The sequence below is a fragment of the Phanerochaete carnosa genome (assembly GCF_000300595.1).
Source record: "Phanerochaete carnosa HHB-10118-sp unplaced genomic scaffold PHACAscaffold_8, whole genome shotgun sequence".
In the NCBI taxonomy this organism is placed as follows: Eukaryota; Fungi; Basidiomycota; class Agaricomycetes; order Polyporales; family Phanerochaetaceae; genus Phanerochaete; species Phanerochaete carnosa.
Genome location: NW_006767635.1, coordinates 597845 through 622080, shown reverse-complemented (window position 1 = coordinate 622080; position 24236 = coordinate 597845). Strand labels below are relative to the sequence as shown.

Genomic DNA, 24236 nt, shown 5'->3' with positions numbered 1-24236 from the left:
ATGCCGCTATCCGGCCAGGGTACTCCACAGAGACCAAAAAATCAGCGGCGTCCGGAATAAGGCCATCCTGGGTGAGACTGCTCGGCGCACAAGGCACAATAGCGGACGGGAGTCCCTCAACACGCTTGTCGCAAATGAAGGCTTGGGCCAACAGGATAATCCACTTAGTATAAATGTATGGGACCGGATTCACGGAGAGCGGCACGACCTACATGTAATACCCGATGCCATGTCCCCGGATTAAACTCCTCAAGTGCCGGTACTAAACTACCACCGGCATCATGCGTATGCGATATCAATGCCCCAAAATCGTTCACAAGGCAACCTCATGTTATCCAATGATGCAAACTCTCCAGGTCTGTCAATATTCCGAATTGCAGCGGGAAGCCTAATGCGTGGAGTGGCGCTACGAGGACTGGCGCCAATCTACCCCTCTGACCGTGGACGACGAGCACGCCAGCAGATGGCGAGATGGCGAAAGATCACCACTACTACCAGTACGTCTCCAGCTTTGCTTCGCGAGCTCGCACTGACATCCTGAAGTGGAAAACGTTCATACTCGTTCTATCCACAGGATGTGAACGAATTGGGTAGGTCTCGGGTATAGCACTTGAGTCCCATCAGAGACTAATCCGCCGACTGTCCTATTCCAATTTCGCCAACTCCCGTCCAGTTGAGTTTCGCGCACGTCAGAGGACGTTTGACGGTGCTTATGGAAGGAGCGCTTTGGGTGCGCTCGGATATGCCCTGACTGCGCTACGCTTGTTTGACAAGCGGTTCTACAACAGTGCGTGACTGCGCACCCCGACTATCTCGCATCTAACCCATCCGCTAGTCGGGATCTTGTACACCGTCCTGTCCGGCCTAATATTCGTGGTCGCGTTTCTGCGACAGAGGCACTCGCTCCACGACTTTGCAGACAGCTACTGGGCGCATCCTTCTTTCGCAAATCCGATACGCACTGTTGGTCAGTCAGGCAAACGAGTGTTTGGGAGACCGTTTGTCACGGCGGGACGGATCGTCGTTTCCCTCGCAGTTGTGGTCGCCGCGGTGGAAATTGGTCTTTTGGTTCTGATTTTTCAGGTGTGACCCTGGATGCTGTGGCCTGTCCTGCGCGGAATCGTCTGCTTTCTGCGCCCGACGCTCACTCATGTTTCTCATGCTTGTCCACCATCTCCATTACATACTCATAGATTTACTTCGGCTAGTTTTGTCAATGCATGTGCGCCATTTAAAATGCGCGGTACTGCCCTTAGCTGTACGACTTACCCTCGTCAGTCTAACGTAAGAATCTCATCACTCGAGTCGCTACTCTTGGAGTTAGTCGCAGTATGCTTCCCGACCCTTTTCTACGTGCAATATGCGTGTGGGAGCTGTTGACGGTCTCGCGCAGGTGGATCGCATACCGTCAGCTGAGGACGAACACAACCGTCATCGAACGACGTTATTCCCGCTTTGCATGCTGCCGGTACTCGGGACCGCGACGGCTCCAGATGTGTCTTCATTGACTGGCTTCTACACTTCCTTGACGGCATAGGAGTCAGACGAAGCGGAGTGACGAGCGAGCGAAGATCCCAGGTACTTACGACGCAGATCTTCTCGGCTCTGAGGTATTCGATCGATTGACCGACGAATCAGACGAGCTGCAATACGTGTGCAATTTCGTTGCTTCTGTCCATGCACACCAGTCCGTTACAGCTCTGGCGCATGATGGAGCCGCATCAACGTGATCTCTTCGTACACGCAGGGTAGGATGATGCTTTGCTGGTATGCAGGCGGAGACCCTATACGTTTATGGCTTACCGTACCCGCCCTCCGGCCCATGCTAGGCCTCCTGCAAACCAGGGAGCCTCCGCTATTCCAGGATCGCTACGGAGTACTGATCTCTATTTGGCAACCCCACGCTGGAGATATTGCAAAGCTCCGCCATCTTGCCGCTAGGCATTACGCGCGTGCCTGATCCTCCGTGCATCCCCACGCCCAGATTATCTATCCTAGGGAGATGATCCGCCCTTGGGGCCGGGGTCCAACAGTAAATTTGTATTTGACAAGATCGTAATATTTAGTGATTCCGCAAAAAGGAAAGGTAAAAACTCTCGATGAAGTTAACAGCAAAAGGCTACACCGCCGTCGTGTACGTAACTGACGGTTTACAATCAAAATGATCGAACAAACGCCTGACTGGTCTGATGCTACTCGGCGGACAGCCAGGAGTACAGGCGCGAATTCAATTTGCTAACCGTTAAGTCTCTATTTGTGCCTGACAGGCTAGCCGTTCGCCTAACAGATTCCTGAGCGTGAGGAAACGAGCTCTTCCAACTTGCAACCGTAGCTACGAGCCTACTTCCTGCTAATAAAATATTGGAAGCTTCCTGAGGGCAGTAACTAACCTTACTTGCATCTTTGTTGCATCCAAAATATTTTTCTCGCCACGAACGAAGGATGTGTCCAATGAAACGACTGACTTTGCGAATGCTTCAAGCCTTTGAGCCGGGGACAGCTTTGAACTCCGCTGATGCTCGGCATGCATCGGCATTCCCTCGGTGTGGTTCAAGCGCTTCTTGTCTGCCACGTCTCTTCCTCTCCCATCCTCCATTCACTTCGCGTATACCTTCACTGTATCTTCCTTAAGCTACAGTACAAATCAGGTTGTGCTACAGCTCAAGGAGTAGCTTCCTGATTGATATGTCCTTTGGTTCAGCAGCACCTACACTACTCTGACAGGTATGTCACCATATATTCTGTGGTAGTCACAGCTGACGATTATCTAGATGTGTAATCATATGTAGCTGACATGTCGGGTGATAGGTGTCACTCATGTAAGCTCATAAGTCTGCTGTTGTGTTTTAAGGGCTCACACTTTTAGCTTTGTGCAGGGTATCCATGCAAGTCTCAGCAAGTCATGACAGATGTGAAGAGTACTAAGCACAGTGTCTGTCTGGAAGATTAGCATGTACTGTAGTGTAGTAATAATCCCTAGAGCTTTGTATCTTCCCTAGTTTTGTCAGGAATATATTGCTTTTTATTGTCAAATTTTCATGCAAATAGAGCGAAAATTCAATGGAAAATGTGTAATTTATTCAAACGGGTACTGCCGACATATTCAAACCCCGCTGCAGAACACCTCGGGAATATGGAAAGACCAGCCCGTTACCCAATCTCGTTAGCTAACCGTTAGAGCTTGCCTAACGGTGCACTGATGTTATTTACTTATCTTTCTGACAGTTAGGTAACGAGGAGACGCGCGTCACGTACCGCGCAGTGAACTGTTCGGTAACGGCATCAACTCATTTATACCTCACGGCGCGCCGGCGGTGTATAGCACCTTAGTACTTAGTATTCATATCGTCGATACATTTCTCGGTCCCGAGCGGTACAGCTTGTAACATTCAGAGTCGACGCCGGGGGAGAATAGTATGGTGACGACCAGAGGTCAGCCGGGTCCCTTCGGGTGGGTCGTGACATCGACCGCCCAGCAGAGCGAGCCGTTCAGATAGATGCGGGAGTAATAGAACAACAGACAATAGAAGTGAAAGACGAATGCAAATGGTACAATCGAGAGGTAGCGGGCTGTCTATATTTGTGCGAGCGCTCTATTATAAAACTGATCACGTGCCCGAAACGCTAATTCCCTGTCGTATATCCCTTCCTCAACTTCTCGTCCGTCGCACGATTGCGCACCTGAAATGGTTCCACCATGCAATACATCATCTTATAGAAGCACCATACGTGCAGAGAACCTAACGAAGACCCTGGGTGAACCACCCGATTAAGCATTTGCACGAAATAATCCGACTAAGCATATACTCACTTGTCCAGCAAAGAGCCGCAAATCTGCCCTGGTCTCGTAATTTTCCCGCTCTGCACTGTTGACCTTGACGACCTCAAACAGTCCCTCGTCACCATTCCAGTGGAAGACTCGTTTCACGCCTGCCCAGCGGCACCACTCGAGACAGCGCCAGCACGGCTTCGCGTTGCCCATCCCGCTCTTCGTAACTCGCGCGACGTAGATATCTGCGCCGTTGACCCGGGGATCCCGGCGTCGCTCAGTCCAGTCCTTGCCCGGCTTCCAGAGCGGAGAGGCGTACTCCAGGCCAGAGCAGTCGCAGTCGCTCTTACCGCCGGAGTCGTCGAAGCCCCTTTGCGTCCTAGGCTCCCGACGCAGCGGCGAGCGAGACTGTCTCGACGCCTTGTGCTTCCCCTTAGACCGAGACATGCCGGAGTTCGTAAGCGTTGATGGTGGAGTGCAGGTCGGGCAGGGTGCAGTCGCCGAAGCGACATAATCCTTGCTCGCCGCGTTGCGGTTGTTTCGATAATTTTCGCGGCCTATCTGATTTTTGGCACGTAGCTGATCGTTCCATCGCTTGAACCTGCGTCTTGAACGACGGGGACATGCCAATGCAGCTGTAAATCGCGTGCATCTCCGCGTGCATCGACACGGGCTGAGGCGATGCCGTCAGCCTGTGTCTTGCGACAGATAACATTGTACGTGACTCACCTTGCGGAGCCCGCGCGTCCCTAGCTCGCCACCGTCATAGTGCGGACGGTGGTGATTGTACCCAGTCGAGATAACCTTCCCACCCTTGACCATGACGGCCCCAAGCGTGAAACACATCGGGCTCTTCGACGCAGCGTCGATACACTGCGATAGGTAATGCTGCGACTTGCTCATTTTACTATCGGGATGTAAGTATTGTTGGTGCGTTTGTGCTTTAAGTAGGGCGTTGAATGTTAGGAACGAGTTGGGATTGGAGTGACTCGCAGCCAGCGGCTCCAGGTCTAACGTAATAGTCATCATCTAACGTAAACGGTCATGACTAATCCTGGCGTGGAAGCAATCCAGATGGGTATAGCAAGAACCAACGTAGGCAAGTGCAATCAATGCAAGAATAGGACACGATAATGGCACGCGTATCCCGAGATAATGTGCCTTAACGCGGTGTGGTGAAGGTGAGAGGGAAAAAAAGGAGGAGAGGAGGGGGGAGGGAGAGGGTTCGTAACAAGGCTAGGACTCTGAGAAGCCCCGGGCAACCAATATCCTGTTTGCTATTGCACTCAGATTTGCGTCGGCAATGATGACCTCTGGGGTAAGCTCGACGCCAAACGCCTCTCTCAAGGCCTTGCTGATCCGTACTGCCTGACCCTCGGACCAGAACCTGAAGTCGTCAGGGTCGCGTATGCCGTCTTCCTCGGTCGAAGTGATGACGCCGTCCGGGTGCGCGTCCCGTTCGCTTTCGCTATTCGCGCCCGCGACCGTGGCGCTCTCAGCCGTGGAGGGGGAGGCGACCGTGGCATCAGCCATAGCTCTGCACGAGACTGGAACAAGCGAGGGATCCGAATCCAGAGCGAGCGTCACGATGTGGGCCAGGGACGAGCGGACAGAGTCGAAACCGACGGTGGATGGCTTGTCCACTGCAGGTTGTATTATGTCAGAAGTCCATCAATGTAAGCAATAGACCCATAACTTACCGTAAATTTCAATAGGACCAGCCAGGCTCATGACATTATACTTCCTGTCGTGGTGGTACCGGATCTCATACTTGCCCGACTTCCACGGTAGCTGGTTGCTGCGAAAGACAACTTCGCCTTCTTGGTAGTCACCGCTGCCCGACGGCGCAGGCATACCCGAGCTGAGGGGGATGTCGCCGTCCCATTCCTCGCTGTGCACAGGGACCCACATACCCAACGAAGAGGCCTTCGTGACCAGAGTGGAGATATTTGCGCCGACCTATGTAAGCCCCGAGCTATCGTCAGCCTGAGCTAGTAATGAAGAGACCAGGTGACTGACCCTGTAGATACCGATCCAATCCTTGCGGGAATGGTTCTGCGGGGCCTTCCAGCAAACACGGATTGACTCGCCCATATGATAACGCAGCGTGCCATCGATGTCGCTGGGTACAATGGAGATGCTGTATTTCGAAGTATCATAGCGGGAGAGGTCGCTTGCTACACGACTGTCAGGTTCGCGGAACTCGGTCAGCTGTCTACACATTTTGCACTGCAATATAGGGGGCTCACGAAATCACGAGCTTCTCACGGGATTGCTGCAGGAGGACTTTTGTTTCCTGCACCACCTCCGAAATCTTTGGTTTTGCTGTTAGGCTGTCAGCATGATATCGCACGATAAGGCAGAAGGGAGAGACAGACACTTCGCAAGGAACTCCTCGAGCGCGTCGGCAGTCTCGCCATAGACCTTGTCAAATGTCCCCTTAACTTCCCTGGCGACTCGCTTAATCTCCGGCGCGTGTCGCCCTGCACGTCGTTCAAGTATGCGGGCGTTCCGCTGAGCGACTTTCTTAATAACCTTGACGAAGCCTGCGTCACTTCTAAGCGAGTCGCCGTAAAGTCGCCGCATGTGCGGGCTGTGAGAAAACGAGGCGAAACGTCAGCATCGAGCTCCTCACGGGTACGCGTAAAGTAACACGCGGCGAAACTCACTTCTCCACCTTGCTCATGAACCACCACTGGGACAGGTGACGGACAACAGCGAGGGTGAACACGAGTTTGCTACCGCTGATGAGCGCGAGCCCAAAGAACGCCGCGCCGCTCATGACCTCCGGATTGTTCAGGTACCTTTGATCCCACCGCGTATTAATCAACGATAAGCACGGAGCGTCCGTCGTGTGCACTTACCGGTATATGCCGTTGTATTCGAGTTGTCCGGCGAACCCCTCCATCATGAAGAAGTCGCCGAAGAACCAGCCTGTGCATAATCATACGGGCGCGTGAGAGCCCATAGTTTCAAAAGGCAATAAGTAAACCTTACCGAACATCCCAAGCACCTCGTACTGCTCAAGTGTGGCCCAGACGTGCAAGGCTATTAGGAGCTAATCACCCATTCAACCTTGTTAAAGAGATATCCATCGCGGGCTCTCGAGACGTACCGCGCCCATTGTATGCCGTAACAACTCATTTCCGACTGTCCAATTATACGGAATAGAGTACGTCTTCCATGCCAGGCCAATGAAGGAGGCTATGCAAATCAGCCTCGCCCCGCTTAGAGTCAAAGAAGAGGACCCACCGTAGGTCATGCACATAGACGTGTTGTAAATAGACTTCCAGTTGGAAAATGCTTCATAGACCGCACCCTTTCCGCCATCATTACGGGGGTAGTGATAATGTTTGAGGAAGTGGCGGACGAGGAATTTCCGCTCAGACTGAGCACGAAGAACAAGACCCAAGCCGAAAGAGTGGAAAAGCACCCAGGCGAGGGTGTGCACAGCAAGGAACGCCAGGGTGGCAGTGTACGAGAGCGGAGGAAGGAACGCCCAAAGGAGCACATAAGAGGTCACGAGGACAAGTTGGAAATCCGTAGCCCTATAACGGAAGTGATTCAGCACTCGCCGACATCGAGCGGAGAAGTCAGCATACATACCGGAACGGATCCAGGTTGTGGAAGATGACCATGTCCCTGCGGAAAAACTGATTGAAGAGGTCATGCTGCGATACCGGAGATGCGTTACTGCGCGGCAGGTCCGTAGCGCTTCGACCAGCTGCAGATGCGAAGCTCGTGGTCGAATCAGTCCTGGCCTTACGGCTCCGGATAAGGCGACTGCCCTCAATCTCGGTGTCGGAATCGGATTCAGTCTCTGGGCCGTCTGTCTCTGTCCCTGTCTCGCCCTCGGTAGCCGATGGAGTAGTCGAACCCATAGATCCGATGGACTGGCTCCGGCCATGCTCCTTTACGGAGGTGCCATCCGCATCGGTCTTGCGGGTGGTCATACCGAGAAGAGGGGTCCGTTGGGCTAAGAGCTTTCGCTGACCATAGGTCCTCTCGATATCTGTACAAGTGAGACTGTCAGCGAGGAATATATTTCTGAACGAATAGTGCGCACGTGGGTTTTCAAAGAATACGAGGAAGCCAAATTGAGCCGCATGAGCTGCGAGACTGGCAAACAACACTGCGTAACTACCGACAATAAGAGATAGGCCATAATACCCAGCATAGCCTGTTCGCTATTCAATGTCTGAAGACCAAGCCATCTATAATGTGACTGACCAACAGAGTACATTGGGTGAGGTGCCAGTTCAAAAACACCGTCGAAAACAAGGGCTCCGCGCTGGAAGAAAACATCTCCCCAGTACCAGCCATAGTCTTTGACGACATGGTGCGCCTCAGTCTTGACCCAAAGATTGAAGGCAATCAGAGCCAATCCCCCGATCCACCTAACGCATATAGTCAGCATATATGCAGTGTTACAATCCAAGTATTGATACCTCATAATATGTGTCACGAAAAACAAGCCGTCAGGAACACGGAAGCACGCGAAAGCGAACATACAATACGCCACGAAATCACTAAGACAAGAAAGGCGTCAGGAATCCTCCCCTCAGACCAATTTATTGTCACATACTTCAGCAGAATAATGTCGACGACCTGGCGAAAAAGTAACCAAGCATTATATTCCAATGGTAGCTCCTGTAGGCCTGATGAGTCAACAGCATTACAATGAGCCTTTAAAATGAACATACGTCAAAGGAGTAGTCCTTGCCCATCTTGCCTGCCAGTTGCTTGCGTATCCAGTTCCTCATCTCAGGCATGCGCTTCTCGTCGAGCCATCCAAGTTTTTGCACCTCTTTGACGATCCATTTCTTCTTGCTTTGTTTGGTGAGCACCCAACCGAGCCCCACGTCATACGCCGCCCGCCACAACGCAAAGTAAAAGAAGAAAAAGACCTTGGACACAGAACGAGGAAGGACGCAGAATAGCAAGATCTGGAAGCCGAGTAAAGCAAGGTTGGCGAGGTCGAAATGAGATTTTGGGTACGTCGGGTTGAACAGGGTCAACACGTCGTGCGTCGTTGGGACGCGAAACACTGTGACAAAATCGCGTCAGTAAATGCCAGATAACACAAAACGTACGCCGGTACCTTCACCGCCCGGAGTCTTGCCCCATACCACGTCTTCTCCGCGGACATCGTTCTCGACGGTCGCGCCAGAGTCGGTGACCTGTTCTTCCTTGCTCTTTCTCTTTCGCAGCCGCAAAGTCGCACGAACATTGGTCTCCATGTCGGTTACGCTGTCTTCACCGTCGTCGGGCTGTATGCGCTGGCTGGCGATTTGTGTGACGTGGACAAGAGGCCGCCGAAAACGCACCTGGTCGCGCGACCTCCCCGCTTTGCCACGTGATTACCGCGCTTCGGGGCTGAGCCAGGTTTTGGGAAGAAGCTTGCCCTGAAGAAGCCTCAATTTGAGCGCTTGAACAGCGTTTTCAACGCTTCTGCTTCGATTGTCGACCTGCTGCTCGACGACCATGTCTTTTCATCCGCCTCGCTCGGTGTGCGCTTTTTGAAAGTTATATGAGATCTTCAGAGCGTGGAAAAGGTGAGTACGCATCTGCGATCGAACCCTTATAATTCACTCCTCGTTCGACCATCTCACATCGGACGAGGAGTTGCTAATGAAGGGGAGAACGAGGCATGGACGTCAGAGGCATTTAATTTCGGTTGCTCCTAGTCTTTCTTACTTGGGTGGCCTTACGAGGTGCCATACAGACCTCACTGTACGAATACAGAGTCCGGGAATAATGTATTGCATGCCGCAGAAGTCGTCGATCCTCTGGCTGAAGCTGTGGGAAAGTGGTGGGCCCAGTTAAACATGGCTGCGCAACTGAAACCTATTAATGCAGATCCTTCTCACAATGCCTATGCTAGGACGCGTGTTTTCCATGGTAGACCGTTGCCACCCTCGTGGGTAGTGGGTGGATCTATAATCATCGATACAACATCTCCATACTGATACAGACAGACTAGAGAATATCCAAAAGCACTCCTGCAAAACGACTTCTGGAGTCCGAGCCCTCCACACGCGCCATGACGAATCAAACCTTTGGGGACGCGATGAGCAGAGCGAAAGTGGGCTTGGAAAACAGCAGTGCGATAAAATTGAGGCGCAAGAGCAGTGTTCGCGTGCTACTTCTGCTGCTGCTCCTCGGCACTGCGGGAAGGAAGGTGAGTGACGTCGTCATCGAGGGGTAGATTAGGTTTGCTTACACCGAGACGTAGGAGCATTGCACATCGCGGCGCTCGCAATTGACACAGCCAGGCTTTCTGCCGTCACAACGCACTTTGCGTTCTGGAAAAGCGTGGTGGCGTTAGCATCAGCGACGGCGATGCGATCGGGGAAGTGATCCTACTGCGGCAAGAAGTACATGCCATCGGGACGCGGCGGGGCAGACGCTCCTCGCCGCCGTGCTGCTCCACGGCGAAGCTGGATTGACCGTACTGAGACGAAGCGGGGTCAGGGTGGACGTAAAATATAGACGATGTTGCTCACGTGAGGGGAGGACATTGTGCGGATTGTGACTGTAGAGCCGGATGTTGAAGGTCTGGGCAGTCCTCCCGGTCTTATAGCTCTTCACGGCGTCTGAAGACTTGCCAACCGACAACATCTCCTTGGACTCCTTGACGGAAATTATTCATATTTCCAACTCATCTCTTCTCGTCGGGTATGAATCTGCCAGACTGCCATGAGGCCAATTTTTTCAGTCTTGTCGTCCAGCGGCGGAGAAAGAAGGCTAATTAGGGCGGTGTCATCACGCCCCGTGTTGTATGACGACGTATGGCACGGTCCGTAGATCGAAAACCGGCACAATAACCTCCATTTGTGATGGACATCGGACCACGAGGGTAGACCCTTTGTGACATGTCGATGGAATAAAGGGGCCACCCTACAGGCGTTGAAGGTACGATGGAAAACTCGAGAGTCATTGAGATATATTGCTATGAAGAGTCTCAGGCGGTCTGGGCTGCCTAGGGCTGTTCGAACCCTGGTTGATCTTATCGAAGTGATGTACGTGGTTGGCTACAAGCGACTACATGTGCATATTAATATTGCGCCACTGGTCTAAGAGAAGACACACGAGATAATACAACCTAGATCTAGCGCGTAATGACGGAACAACCACCAGGGACCCTGGCATGGAACGAGACTGCGTAGACAAAGAAGCTGCGGTCCGCTATTCCACTCAAGATTCTCGAAGACGGTCCAGACCGCAGCCACTTGGTTGGCAAGTTGTGTCGAGTGAGTCATAGTGCGAGACATGGACACGCCCTCTGTGTAAGGTTGAAAGGCCGACAAGACTTGGAATCCTCGAGGCCATTATCGTCCGAACAGAGGCCGCGCTCTAGGCATCGAGTGCTCGAAGAGGTATACTTGCCTAAAATAGGATATGGGGTGTACTCATCGAACGGGTAATCTCAAACGGGTTTGCAATCACCTGCACTCGTCGGTGCGGATGCGTTTTGCACCCGTACGCACGTAGGTGAGATTAATTCGCTCGTTTACCAGCGCAGCATCAGCGCAGCCAAGGATCAGATGGGGTCGATATCTCCTCCCGAAGACGAGCTGAAGGTGGCACTGCAAGGCCTGCGCGCGCAGAACCCGACGCTCGGCGTCACAAAGCTGCATGCGCGCCTCTTGTCAGAGCACCCTGACTGGACGGTTAGCGAGAAAAGAACGCGAAAGATCTTGCAAAACGAAGGGCTCGTAATCTCTCCGGACGGCGCAGCGAGCTCTAGAAGTAAAAGTGGCACTGGGAATGCGCCATATCCGACCTCCGCAGTAATCGAGGGGCTCGATGTCTCGAAATGGACGTCTAAAATCCAGGTCAAGTATTTCGGCAAGCACAAGGGGAAGGGCCTCGTCGCAACGGAAAGGATCGCGGAGGGGGAGGTTGTATGGAAGGAAGACCCTTTCATACTCGCTCCCGAATGGTATGAAACCTCGCTTCGGGAGCATGCATCTGTGACATTAACCGTCCATCTCCGTATAGGTCGCTATACGATCTCCAAACGGCGTCGGTAGCGTGCACGCACTGCTCAACGCCGCTGAACAATTCTCCACTCGCAGTGCCGTGTTCCGGATCCGCGAAGGTGCCCTCGTGCTCGGCGCGATTCTGCAATCGGCTCTGTCTGTCCCGCGCAGCTCGGACGCATCCTCTGTTGTGTCCGGCTCAAAATCCGGCCGCACTTCCCCTCCTCGAGTTTGCACGTCGGCACGAGTGGATGGCGTTACACGCGCTTGCGCAGTGCACCGCACGGGTGCTTCTTGCGGAACAGCAGGACGAGGCGGCATTCAGCGCGGATTGGGCCGTCCTCCGTGGCCTTGCGCAGCTCGGCATGGAAGAGCGTGCAAAAGGCGGTTGGTGCGTGCCATCCGTCGTTTTTAGGGCTTATCTCGGGTGCACTTACGGCGTACGACGACAGGCTTGGCAGCGCCGAACCTGACCGAGACACATGGAAAAAGGCCTACGAACTCTTCGTCCGGGCATTCAAGGACCCCGGCACGGAGTCTGAAAAGAAACGGTTGGCGAGACTACTCAGGAAGCCGACTAGAAAAGAGGTGGATGATGAGATTTTCGGATACGACGCCTTCCTGCGCGGCCTCGGACGTATGAGCCTGAGTAAGTGTTCTGACCGGAGGTTCAGAGATTAATGGCACTGACATGAAGCATAGACTTGGAAGCGCACGGAGGCCTGTACGTCCTTCACTCCCATGTCAACCACTCCTGTACTCCCAACCTCTCTGCTCGCCATCTCGACCAGCGCTCGGCCCTCTCACGTATCACTGTTGTCGTCCGCAGGGACATCGAGGTTGGGGAGGAGCTGTTCATATCATACGTCAATCCGGACCTGCCCCTTGAAGGCCGGCGACGGCAGCTGCTAGAGTGGGGCTTTGGAACGTGCCAGTGTCCACGTTGCGTGATGGAGGAACAAGATCCCACGAGACAGACTCCTCTAACCAAATCGGCTCCGGGCGACCTTGAGCAAGAACTTAAGGCAGGCCTTGGGATAATGTAAAGCACTGTCGTACTGTAGATAACGGCTGTCGTAGATGAAGAGATAGACTAACTATCCTGTCCCCACGCTCCTTCATTACCCCGGGGGGATTGTGGCACAAATTACTACTTGACTTCAACGTGAGGCCGAGAAGCGCCTTGCATGTGGTACACTGATAGGGCTGTCGCTCTCAATTTCATCACCTTAGTGATACACAATCTGAGTTGTAACCGTAATATCATGTCCGTTGGCTGGCGGAGATAAAGTTTCTCGGTGTTCAACGTCTATCGCCTACCGATAGCACGCCCCGCCGCGCTCATCACCCGTTCCACGTCCCGACATGTCAAGCTGTAGCGAACACCGCGTTCCAAAATTCCGCCGTCTCGCACAGCGCGCCTTGTGGCGTCGTTGCTAAGTTGCTCAACGTTGGCAATAGTCGGGGGCGGTCCCCCCGTTACGCCGGCCTCGGGAAAGACGTCCTGCCCGACCTCGTCGATACCGTGAAGACAATTTGTATATAAACTTGCCGTCGTGATAATGAGACTGCGCGGTTCGAGGAAGACTGAGGACACTGGCGCGGGATCAACGGGACGACCTCTTTCGTTGACGGGCGGTGCCGACCCTTCTTCTTCGGCGCCGTCATTCTTGTATCGGTAATAATTCAAGACAGCATGTGAGCCTAAAGATAACGTGGCCACTACTGGGTGATAGGATGGCCCATCCTCGTGCGGCTGTAGAGGCGGAGTAAATGAGAATATTGCGACATGTGACGCGTGCCATAGGGTCGTCCCTACCATGATCCCTTGTCCCGAGAGATACTAGCCAGGAAGACCAACCATGAGTCCGCGACGTCTTCCAATGAAGAGCGTTAAATAAGAGGGTACTTACCTCGTTCAATATGACATGGTTAGGTCGGCCGTGAGGCGATGCATTAAATGCACCTGTTCGCTGAATGCGCCCAATAATGTCTGGGCTATGAAAACATCAGATGACAGTCACAAGCGCGGATACAATGAGCGCACATACAACTCTACGATGTATGGAGGCATCGGTTGCGGCAGTAGGCGATTCTTCATTATCTCTCCGCCTGTCCGCGAGTCAGGATGCTTGATTATCGATGAAAGACATACAAGACACACCCCAAGTTTGCAGCCTGTTCAGTGAATCAAAGTCTGCATCTCTGAGATGGCAAACGCCTTACCTGCGGTTAGGCATGATCTTCCACTTCTGTTGTGGAGACTCCGTAATCTGCATGACGGAGATGTGTGGGCGTGATCAGGATAGCGGGGACAGACAGGGAAAAACCACTAGCCTTGCGTATCACGTATGCCTCCTCATCCTCAGACACAAAATTAGGGATGTAATACACTCCCTCTAGTCCGGGTATAGCAAACGACTGTAGATCCATTTGACGTTTATGTTTTGCTGTAGTAAAGTGGTGCGTGATAAGCGAATAAGCGTGCCATGAGCGCCACCTCGAACTTAAGGCAGGCGCTTTACAGTTTCGAACTTCTGTCGAACTCGCACTAGACCTACTACTACTAGCACCACCACAACCTAGACGACGATGTCAAAGACCCTCAGCAACGGGCTCATGAACCTACGCTTCATGCAGAATACGCAGCGGGCAAAAGAGCATGCGCAGGATGCCCTCGAGCAGGCGAAAATTAAGGACGAGGCGGATTGGGAAGTTTCGCAGGAAATTAAGGACGCGTGGGGTATAGGCACACCGCTAAACGCAAGGTATGCAGTCATACCTGTGTGCATAGCTGCATATCCGGCTTACACATGAATCCCATGCAGCACGTCCTCCGTGATCCATGAACCATCATATCTGCCATTCCTCTTTACATATTCTACTGCAGGGACATCCGAAGGCGAGACACGGGCTAAGCCTAAAGGACGGCGGTCATTCAATGTCAAAGGAAAGGAAGCAGAGATGGAAAAGGTGCGTCAGAGTGTACTGAGGCGTTCATACGTTGCCTGATGTGCGCAAACAGGTCGAAACCGACCCAATACCAGAGAATAATGTTCCAGAAAGCCAGCCCTCGAAGCGATTGACGTCGATATCAGGGTTTAGGGCACCCCTTCCCACCAAGCTTAGCTTTACGTCGTCAAAGAGCGTGAAGAGCCAAAGCGTACAGGAACTGATACGGCAGGACGTCACGAAGCGAGCACCAGCACCGCTGACTGCGGATACCCCTGTGCCATCCTCTGCCGCACCTGGGACCTCAAAGGCGGCACTGGCAGGCTTCTTGAAGCCGACAGGCGTTGATGCGCCCCCGTCTGTGGCATCTACACAGGCCAGGAGTGCTGCTGCAAAGAAAAAGAGAGACAGAGATGAAGCTGGTGATGGTGAAGGCAAGAAGCGAAAGCGGAAGAAGGAAAGGATTTCCGATGCGCACACCATTGAGTAGTCTTGCCGATTCATAGGCGTCCTCACTTACTTCCGTCGCCGCCATAAGACTCGTTACGGCAATATACCCTGACCTTCCTTTTCATAGGTGCGCGCCCCGCCTTCACGCTCCGTCGTCTATCTCATTTCTTGCCAATGGCGCAGATACGCCGTTGTGTACAATCGCCGCTGTGCATACATTCTGTTTTGCAGCGTCATTAGCATGTCTGTCGACATCCCGCTAATCTATTCAGTATTCTCCGACTGACTAGGCGGAAATTACTCTCTGTATCGCCTGCCGTCGACCCTGAGCACAGGATTCGGGCTCACGAGGGGATTGTCTACTATCTCGGATGGCCTAAGTGCCTCTGTGCATGATCCCCTCAAAGCTACCCGACCTTGGAAAGTTGCATCGCTGCTAATGTCGGCTCATTCGGTGGTAGCAGTGAAAATACCATGAATAAATAGCTAGATATATACAATCTGGCTCATTGTAACGCCGTCGTGGCTCAATGGCTAGGGCGTCGCTTTCCTATGGCGAATCCCGCTCGCAGGAATAGGCGAAGATTGCGGGTTCGAGTCCCGTCGTCGGTAGTAGGTTATACTTTTTCTATCTCATTTTGCTTCAGTTCCAACTTTCTTTCTTTGTCTTTAACGAATTTTGATACCGATGGAATCGCGTTGTATTTGTCCGAGACGTGAGCGTCCACCTGGGCACGCTTCTATTTTATTCTATCCCTTTCTCAAACTGTCTTTTGCTCGCAGGAGTCCTAGCTCCTTGTTTCACTCAGTCGCTAGTGGAGACTATCCCCAAAATACAACTTTCTCAAGCTACATGTTGTATGAGATCTGCTCGTCATCTCTGATGCCGCACCTGTACGACGCGGATGTGACATGTAACCGTAGACGGCGCTGATCTGTGACACCGGCGGCGGTCCAGGTCTACGGAGCAGCGACAGAGACAAGGGCAGCAAGGGCAACAATAGAGCCGCGGAAGGCGCATGTACTTCTTGCACCGTAGGCCTGAAAGTTCTCAAATTATAGTTTTAGACTTTGGCAGGAAGGAATATGCAAAGCGGTGGTCGGACGGTCGGGGGTTACGTGACGCGTGACGCATCGGATTGGTCGTACGGGTACAGCACTTCAAGTCTAAGATCTTGCTTGCGTCTTTCAGCCCCGAGCACCATTCATGTTACCATACCATTACCCGCGGGAACTCATTCCATTCGATACGATCAGGACGGTTAGTATTGACCGCCAGGACAGCAGAATTCAATTCGGAGAAACGGCAGGACCTTCCTTGCACGCTGACAACAGTGAGGGTGCAGTTTTGACATCTTCTCCCGGATGACTCGGACCTCTGCCGAGTCGATCTATCAATTCTTTGCACACGAATATACGTATGCCGACCTCCGATGGGCTAGAACCAGAACCACTCGTGCCAATCGTGTCGATCACGCCCGATAGTAGTAATTCGAGGAAAAGCACTGTTTCAGTGTCTTGCTCCCGACCCTATCAGCTCTTGCTAACCCTCGAAATGTGCCACCCCGCTCGACCCGATTCTACTTTCCCCTTTATGAGCCACTACAGTCCAAGTCAGCCAAGGGTCCGTTAAGGGTCGAGCCTCAAGTTGTCAGACCGGTACTTCGCGGATCAGTGTCATAAAAAGGGCAGCTACGTGGGGTTTGACACTCGCCAGCCTACGCTCGTAGTCGACAAAGAGAATGGGTGACGTGCTCCGGAGCTTGCAAACCGGCAGCGAGCCTGACCGGTGTCAGCTGTACCGCGCCTCGAAAATGTCAAATACCAAGGCACATGGGTGGCACGCGGATTCAAAGCTGTACCCATCAACTGTCCCTCAAACTCGTTGTGACCCGATGTCATCGTTGTTGTGCTAGCACACGCCATTGCAATGCATAAGCGTTGATGATCTCAACTGAAAAGGGAGCAGCAGGTACACACACGTGCCTTAGTGTGCAATCCGTCAGAGGCGAGAAGACTCGAACGTGTTCATATCAATACCTTCAGCGTAATACGCAATGCTGCAGATAAAATCTCGTGCATTGCAGGGACCTTTAGCTGTGTGGGCCGAAAGCTGCAACGTGCGTGAAGTCACGAGTCTAGAGCCAGGGAACATGATGAGGGCAGGTGCAGAAGAGGCGCACATTGAATGGTACAAAGTCCCTTCTTGGAGCTTGTGACTAGATCACGAACGCCGCCGCCCCGCTAGGTGCATCAAATTACATGACCGCACAGTGTCAGTAGGATAGGGCCGAAGAGAACCCCCTGGCTAGGACAGGCGGCTTTCAATGCGGGTAGCACGGGCCTACTATGTCGCCTGGAGGGGCTTAGTGCTTCTCATGTCGATTCCGTCACACTATCTCCCAAAATGCAAACCCTGAGAGTGTGCGCGCGTGTGTGGCGCTCCTGTCAAGGAAGTCGCACTCGGCTGTCAAAATGGCTGTCGAGAGCGGGATGGATGACTCGGACCGGTAAATACCTCTTGAATATACCTTCTCGTCGAGGAATTGCCCGAAGGCTGGTCGTGGGGTCGTGCGGCAAGACAATGCTCTAGCGTGCGACATTTGGTCGGAAAGTTCAGTCAGATGTCATACAGAAGTGGTGGCGCGCTAGAGGTTCAGTGAGAGAGTACGCATGCTGTGCATGACTGCGCAGGAGGTCAATCGTCTCACGAACAGTCACAACACCGCCCAGTGCTGAAAATATGACCGCTGTAGATAGCTTCTCTCGGCTGAGAACCCCGAATGAAATGAGAGAAACCTTCCAGCACTGCAGAAGATGGGAAATTCAATTGAAGAAGGTCGAGAAATGATAGCATGATGACGCACCTTTCCTTCCGGTGCCTATTCCTGAGACCGCCTCGATCGTGGTGCGGCTGTTCCTGAGAATAGACTCCCTGACGAGGTAGGGGCACCGAGACTACTCCTTGATGGCGGGGAAGAGTTGAACTCACTAGTCTACTTGCAGAGAGGCATACAGTGCAGACAGAATGTAGCAAACACAGACGTGCCGGATGGGAGTGATCGGCTCATGGGCAACACAAGTACGACGAAGTGCCTCCGTGCTCTCCGGCGGAACAGCAGTAACTGATCTATCACCTACACGACGACGCATGTAGCAATCTGAAAGGTGAAAGCGCGTTCATATGAACGGCCAGAGACTGAGTGCAGACCCGTCACTGTCGCAAAGATGATAACTTGGCGGGCTAGAAACTTAGAGCAATACAAATAGATCAATGTTCAACAGTCAGAGGTCTGTTCAGTGACATCGTGACATGACAGAGCGCCAGTTGGGTGACATTGCCGTTGACACACGTAACGGCTACGGTTGTCAGATCACGATATATGTTCACGCTTTCCCTGAGCGACGCCTGTTTGCAGAAGACAGGCACCATAGATTGTGCAGTATCATACAGCACAACCTGGCGCCAAATAATTTAGCTTTTGTACTGAGAAGATTTACCTGGTAATTGTGTGCTCACTGTTGATCGTTATTCAGCCCAATCCCCTGTGACGCCGATATCCGAATCTTCTACTTGAATCTTGGTGACGCAGCTGCAGGAACCCACGGAACGCGAGGGCCGATTGAAAGCCAGCCACGCACCCCTAAATCACGGGCTAGGCCCAGTAAGATGAAATTCTAGACGTCAGGCCCGCGATTCCATGACCAGCACAAGTCTGCACCCTCAAACTGTCCCACCAAGTGATCAGCGCCCTGTGTATTTCCACCGGTGCCACAGAAGTCGCAACATACCGACCTTGGTTTCTCCATCAAATGCAAAGACGTCGGAGGGTTGGCTGTGCAAGATGCGAAACTTTACCACGTTGACCCGACGTTATGGCACATATGAGATGGCTGCGCGGACGCAGTGATCAGGATGCTGCAAGAAGTCCGTCGAGACGATGTCGGGCGAAGCGAGAGGCTATGCTAGACAATGCGGCGGATGATAGTATAGCCAAGCGCCAAAGATACGCTGCAGTGATCCACATCCGGTGGTCAGTGCTACATGTAACTATTTCAGTAGGTGCGCCCGAACTCGGCAGAGGATTGCAGGCATTTTAGAGTTGGGAGAAGACGTACAAGGCTCCAAGTAGACTGAAAACAAAGAGACTTCTGGGGGCGCAGAGTTTGGGAGGCGTGGACTCGAAGCGGCGATGAACGGGGGAGAGGTCATCCAGACCTTAAGACTGGGGTGAGAACCTACCATGGCAGAAGTACCCCTACATGGCGCGAAGCAGCCGCACAAGACGGGCCAGAGGGGACCAGACAAGATATAACGTTACAGTGGACCTAGGCACGAGATACGTAGAAGAGATACGGTGGAGCGGAAGCAGTTACCGCCGATACATAGTGAGTAACGACGGCTCCAAGAACACGGAGGAACCGTCGCGCCAGGCGTCGTAACAGAAGTTGTCACCACAGTCAGCTCTAAGGGGAAACGTGATTGTAGTCAATGAGAGGAGACGGAAGTGTGGGCTGGTGTATCATTGCACGCACCGACATATATCATGTCTGAGGATCAGTCGCCCCCAGCTCTTTAGGTCGGAGGCAGTTCGCTCGTCTATGACCAATTCATCGAGCAAATGTCATGTAGCGGCATCGGAAACGCCATGCCACCCGCATGCCTGTCAGGACCGGCGGTGACTACGGCAACCTCCATGACCATTCACTTTGGCAGCGTGTCTAAAGTGGATAAGCGCAATGAGGATGGCCTACGACGCAAACGGATTCGCACGGTCTATGTCCAGCAGCGGAAGATGGCGACGTACCTGGGTATGCTCCTAGGCGGCGGGAGATATTCGGTGCTTCGGCGCATCTCTGAACGACTAGAACGACAAGAAGAGCTCAGGGCCTCCACGGGTCCATGGCGTGGAGACCGGGAGAGAGGTAACCACCTGCCGTGTAGCTTAAATTGTGTAGGCAACACCCGACGGAGAACCAAATACGTTCCGGGAAATATGTTCAAGCTGACAGAGATATATAGTGCGTCGGAGCACCTGGATTCCCTCGGCTTTGCGTTGTGAGCGAACATCTCGGAACGGAGGTACTTGCAGCTTGCTTCGAGAATCCGCGGAGGCGCTCGACGCAGTGCATCCGGAGAGCCTGAGAAGAGTGCGTCTGCCGGGATCTATTGACCTTCCGCATCAAGCAGAAACTGTCAGTGCTGATGACGCCTTGGATGCAATTGAATGAACTATGTCCCGCCCACGTCAAGCGGCCAATGTATGTACATCGCCGACGCTGTCGACGGCATCAAGACATTGACTCGGATGCGGCGGAATAGCACGCAATGGTCCATGGTGAGCGATAGATGTGGGATGCTTTGTTCTCCGAATCGAACGCCGCGATTACGATAAGACGTCGTAAGAGGGATCTGGTAGGCGCAGCTTGAATTCGCGGGCAGCGTGTATGACATGCCCGAAGGCCTAGACTCGCAAATCCGTTGCGTGTTCTGGAAGGTCAGAGAGAGTAGTTAGCAGCTCATATGATGGGACGTAACGCGGCGAGCGAGGCGTACAATCACGAGAGCGGTCAAGCGGTGGTAGTATGTTGATACCCTATTTGTTCAAGACAAACAGCGGTTCTCCCAGGATCCATTCGGGTTGGGCTTTCCCTGCAAAGCGAAATCCACGTTGCCATCCCAGGGAGCCAGACACGAAAGAGAAAGGACTGGCAACTCGTTATCTGGCGACGGGCCGGATGTCATACGGTCGCCCACCTGTGAATGGCGACCGCACTGCCCTGCCGACATGAATTAGCTCCAGATCGCCTTCGACAAGCCACTGTCCATCTTGGGTACACCTCCGACCCCGACAGCATCACGGCGTATATATAAGGACTCACTTCTGATTCTTCGGATTCTCACTCCCCGCTCCCGCGTCCCTGCCCTGCGTTATCCTTGTCATGAGTGCTTACAGCCTGCGACCCGTTACCCAATCAGACAGGTCGTCCTCACCGGGCTCCAGCACAGCGAGCGATCGCACACCCCCGCCCCGAGAAAACAGGACACATATCTTGCCGCTGTCCCCTGCAGACCCTTCGCGTCCCCGAAGGCCATTGTCACCTTCGATACCGATACGAGGTGCCTGCTCTGCATTATTGTCACGATTGTCGCTGATCGCTGTGCTAGACCTTGATCTTCCTATAGATCGAAATGTCGCTCCGCGAAAGTATCCCGCCCCGCCTACAGGCCACGAGTTGATGGCACTCTTCCCTCCGCCGCCCCCTGTTACCTTCCCCACGGGGCCTACAAGCGGCTATTTTCAGAAGGAGGAGCGCGCGTTCTTCGCGCAGGCAGGAAAGGAGATCGTACGGGTGTGCATCGAGGTAGACATCAAAGACGGTGAGGATGCGCCTACAAAAGCACCAGCACGGCCAAGAGACGGCGCTGCTCACCAGATGCCGCGGCCATGGCCTGCCAACGCTGGCCCACATCCACAGCTACATCCACCTACCCAGCCCCCGCCAAGTCAAGCTCCCCCCCCCTCCTTCTCCCCGCCGAACCACCCGGTGCGAACACCTCGTCCCTCCACTGCCTCTACCCCTGCTGTCGCCCCCACCCCCGCTGTCTTCCAGATACCCACACACAATCCTGCCCGACCCCCGTTCCCACCCAACGTCCATCCGTCGCCGGGTGCGCAGCACGCGGCGTTTCCGTTACGTACGTCTTCGCATGAGCGCCCCCACCTTCCTGCTGAGGGTAGTGAGACGCTGCGCGAGGACTTCCGTGATGACCCTGACGAAGCATGGCGACGGCCTACACCCCATAACCAGCGACGGCGCGCAGGGAAACACACGAAGCGCGTCGTAGTGAAGTAGGACTTCCTCTCGAAGGGAGGGATGCGCGCTGTCGCTTAGTGCTGGGGAGAACGGACCTTTCGAGGTCCTGAGGTCGCTTGTCCGACATGCACATTCTGGTATCGGTAATAATTCGCTTTGTGCTTTTTCTTGCTACGCTATGTATTTATCATGTAGTAACAGCCAGGGTGCTCCGCTGGTCATTCGGCCTGTTGATCCACTGACTTCGCCATGTCCTGCGGCTCTAGAATCATGATTTCACGACTTGCACCACGACCATCGTAGACACTCACCAACAATGTTGCGCCGTATATCCTGTACAATACAAATCGAGCGACGAATTTTCGGGGTGTGTCTTCGCGGCAGGCTCGGACTGCCATCTGTGCGATCTCATTCAGTGAACGCTAGGAGGTGATCACGATCGAGTGCGGCAATCGCCACACGGTAGCAGATCCATCTCATTTGTTTCCGTGTGGGGATTATCCTCCCACAAGGGGGAGGCACGATGACGCGCTTGGCGCCCATCGATAGCTTTCCCTGAGGTTCCCTGTTTCCCACACGCAGCGTGTCCGAACCGCCCTCAGGAACTCCGGACGGGTCAATTTCGAGCTCGGCCGTTAAGTTCTTTCATGACGGCACCGGCACCAGAGCCTGCGTGCGTGCCCTTCGAGAACTCGGAAGTGTCACAGACTGGGCCCGAGAGGCGGCTCGCCTGGGGAACGTGCATTTCATATGTAGAGAAGTGGCGTCGCAGACCTATAGCGGGACGGAGGATCCATGGACTCTCGTTCCGACGGATTCTGTTTCTGTGAGCAGAGCACTGCGATTGGCAGTCAGGCAGCGATGTCCGTCCAATTTGGGATAAGTACTCACGAACAAGCAACATCCGCTGGTTTCCGATCCATCCACGATAAGAGCCGTAGCTTTTAGCAAAACGTAATTGGGAGATATTCGGAAACCGACGGCAAATCTACGCACGGTGGGGCTCTCGTCCAGGGTTTCGAGGCAGAACCGAAAAGCTGAGGCTTGTGGTGAAGCTTAGCGGAAATTGGGCATCGTGGCCGCGGTACGGTGAGCTGCTTCGGCAATGCCATACGATTGTGGCGATGCAAAGCGAGCTAGCCGCTTTGAGCTACCGAAGGATCCTGTCGCTGCGTTCACGATGTACGATCGTGAGAATAAAGGGCGCCTGCGATATCATATGGATATCTGTCTTCGACGCACCCTGGGAAACAGCGCTTGACTGCTGCCAACGGCATGTAGAAGTGGGTTCTTGCTTCACGAGTCGCGTCGGCTGCTCAGCTGTCTCACAAACTTCACGCTCTGATCACTGACTTTCCAGCAGATCGAAGGCGCTGTGCCCCGCCCGGTATTGCACTATTCACCGGCCGAGTGAAATTCGGTTTCCCTGACCGTGCAATGGTGGGCGCCATCGCTTGACCACTGCCGAGATGTAGATACTACTAGGCACTGAAAAAATGGGAAAGGGTTAGCGCATAATCTGGAGAAGCAACGGAGACGACTTACACGAAACGGGCTGTCGGCGGAGCAGGGTCCTCGCGGAATCCGTGTCGTATTTTCATCAAGGCGTAGGTAAAGTGAGCCTATCGTCCCTGAAATATGGCGATTGTAGCATCCACAGAGGTTATGAGGCGCATACAGGGTAGATAGAGCGCCCAGGGTGAGATGTACCCTGCGAGAAAATTGACGCGTAAGATGTCGCGCATACACATGGTTGCCGCGCGCATATACGCAATGATTAGCCCGGAATTGCTTGGAAGCGGCATAAAGTCGAGATTATGACAGGCAGCTCAAGTCGTGTATGACTTTTCTACGCCGCAGGGTGGGATACGCGTTCCGAAGCTCGCTAGCGGGAGCACTCACCACCGCATCTCAAGTCGATAAGCAGCCTCGGTCACAGGACCACAAAATGCAGCCACTGATGTTCAGTATTCTGCACGGCCACACGTAAGCTAAGGAGCCAGTCACTTCAAAGGGAATGGCTGTTTTGCAGGCGCCTCCAGATTTATAGTCGTCTCAAACATCAGCTAAGATGCACTGGGATAGCGTTGTGTACTGTGGAAGAGTGTATCAAAATCTCGGGGCCAGAGTGAGATTTGAGACTGAGTGAATCTGAATGCAAGACTTGCCTCAAGGCATCGACTGACGCAGTGCGTGCAAAAATCTAGCGTAGGTGTGATTGACCAAACGTAGCGGGGGAAGACGCGTCAGACACGCGTGTG

The 24236-nt window shown here is 53.4% G+C and overlaps 6 protein-coding genes and 1 non-coding gene across 7 annotated transcripts; 5 read left to right on the top strand and 2 right to left on the bottom strand.

Moving 5' to 3' along the window:
* Positions 1-471: 471 nt before the first annotated feature.
* Positions 472-1267, top strand: PHACADRAFT_176403 (uncharacterized protein; the record flags this gene model as incomplete). Its single annotated transcript, XM_007398677.1, has 4 exons — positions 472-497; positions 544-590; positions 674-787; positions 836-1267. 4 exons carry the CDS (start codon positions 472-474, stop codon positions 1087-1089), a joined length of 441 nt encoding a protein of 146 aa, XP_007398739.1. The 3' UTR covers positions 1090-1267.
* A 2370-nt stretch (positions 1268-3637) lies between these two features.
* Positions 3638-4669, bottom strand: PHACADRAFT_260733 (uncharacterized protein). The gene is made up of 3 exons (XM_007398676.1): positions 4499-4669; positions 3812-4442; positions 3638-3752 (listed from the first exon to the last, which is right to left on the bottom strand). Exons 1-2 carry the CDS (start codon positions 4589-4591, stop codon positions 4203-4205), a joined length of 333 nt encoding a protein of 110 aa, XP_007398738.1. The 5' UTR covers positions 4592-4669; the 3' UTR covers positions 3638-3752; positions 3812-4202.
* A 336-nt stretch (positions 4670-5005) lies between these two features.
* PHACADRAFT_164305 (uncharacterized protein) lies at positions 5006-9009 on the bottom strand (the record flags this gene model as incomplete). Its single annotated transcript, XM_007398675.1, has 17 exons — positions 5006-5412; positions 5470-5728; positions 5789-5954; positions 6019-6094; positions 6148-6362; positions 6439-6573; positions 6634-6703; positions 6767-6827; positions 6885-6973; positions 7022-7317; positions 7376-7781; positions 7836-7949; positions 8000-8166; positions 8218-8298; positions 8355-8419; positions 8473-8816; positions 8871-9009. The coding sequence occupies 17 exons, from the start codon at positions 9007-9009 to the stop codon at positions 5006-5008; spliced, it is 3090 nt and encodes a 1029-aa protein (XP_007398737.1).
* A 2211-nt stretch (positions 9010-11220) lies between these two features.
* Positions 11221-13526, top strand: PHACADRAFT_148986 (uncharacterized protein). The gene is made up of 4 exons (XM_007398674.1): positions 11221-11714; positions 11774-12145; positions 12207-12403; positions 12457-13526. The coding sequence occupies exons 1-4, from the start codon at positions 11317-11319 to the stop codon at positions 12798-12800; spliced, it is 1311 nt and encodes a 436-aa protein (XP_007398736.1). The 5' UTR covers positions 11221-11316; the 3' UTR covers positions 12801-13526.
* Positions 13527-14272: 746 nt separating this feature from the next.
* Positions 14273-15526, top strand: PHACADRAFT_211640 (uncharacterized protein). Its single transcript, XM_007398673.1, has 3 exons — positions 14273-14522; positions 14583-14727; positions 14780-15526. Exons 1-3 carry the CDS (start codon positions 14347-14349, stop codon positions 15194-15196), a joined length of 738 nt encoding a protein of 245 aa, XP_007398735.1. The 5' UTR covers positions 14273-14346; the 3' UTR covers positions 15197-15526.
* A 146-nt stretch (positions 15527-15672) lies between these two features.
* Positions 15673-15768, top strand: PHACADRAFT_t125. The gene has a single exon. It is a non-coding gene; the product is annotated as a tRNA-Arg (tRNA).
* Positions 15769-20368: 4600 nt separating this feature from the next.
* Positions 20369-22822, top strand: PHACADRAFT_260723 (uncharacterized protein; the record flags this gene model as incomplete). The annotated part of the gene is made up of 1 exon (XM_007398672.1): positions 20369-22822. A coding segment is annotated over exon 1 (613 nt), but the record flags the coding sequence as incomplete, so codon positions are not given.
* Between the last annotated feature and the right edge of the window lie 1414 nt (positions 22823-24236).

What these genes read in the sequence shown, in the direction of transcription:
- PHACADRAFT_260733 (XM_007398676.1), bottom strand. Translation starts at nt 4,591, where the DNA reads ATGGTCAAGGGTGGGAAGGTTATCTCGACTGGGTACAATCACCACCGT. An exon ending in GGACGCGCGGGCTCCGCAAG is followed by an intron (nt 4,443 to 4,498) that starts GTGAGTCACGTA and finishes GCATCGCCTCAG; the next exon opens with CCCGTGTCGATGCACGCGGA.
- PHACADRAFT_148986 (XM_007398674.1), top strand. Translation starts at nt 11,317, where the DNA reads ATGGGGTCGATATCTCCTCCCGAAGACGAGCTGAAGGTGGCACTGCAA. An exon ending in GAGCGTGCAAAAGGCGGTTG is followed by an intron (nt 12,146 to 12,206) that starts GTGCGTGCCATC and finishes GTACGACGACAG; the next exon opens with GCTTGGCAGCGCCGAACCTG. An exon ending in CCTCGGACGTATGAGCCTGA is followed by an intron (nt 12,404 to 12,456) that starts GTAAGTGTTCTG and finishes CATGAAGCATAG; the next exon opens with ACTTGGAAGCGCACGGAGGC.
- PHACADRAFT_211640 (XM_007398673.1), top strand. Translation starts at nt 14,347, where the DNA reads ATGTCAAAGACCCTCAGCAACGGGCTCATGAACCTACGCTTCATGCAG. An exon ending in GGCACACCGCTAAACGCAAG is followed by an intron (nt 14,523 to 14,582) that starts GTATGCAGTCAT and finishes AATCCCATGCAG; the next exon opens with CACGTCCTCCGTGATCCATG. An exon ending in AGGAAGCAGAGATGGAAAAG is followed by an intron (nt 14,728 to 14,779) that starts GTGCGTCAGAGT and finishes GTGCGCAAACAG; the next exon opens with GTCGAAACCGACCCAATACC.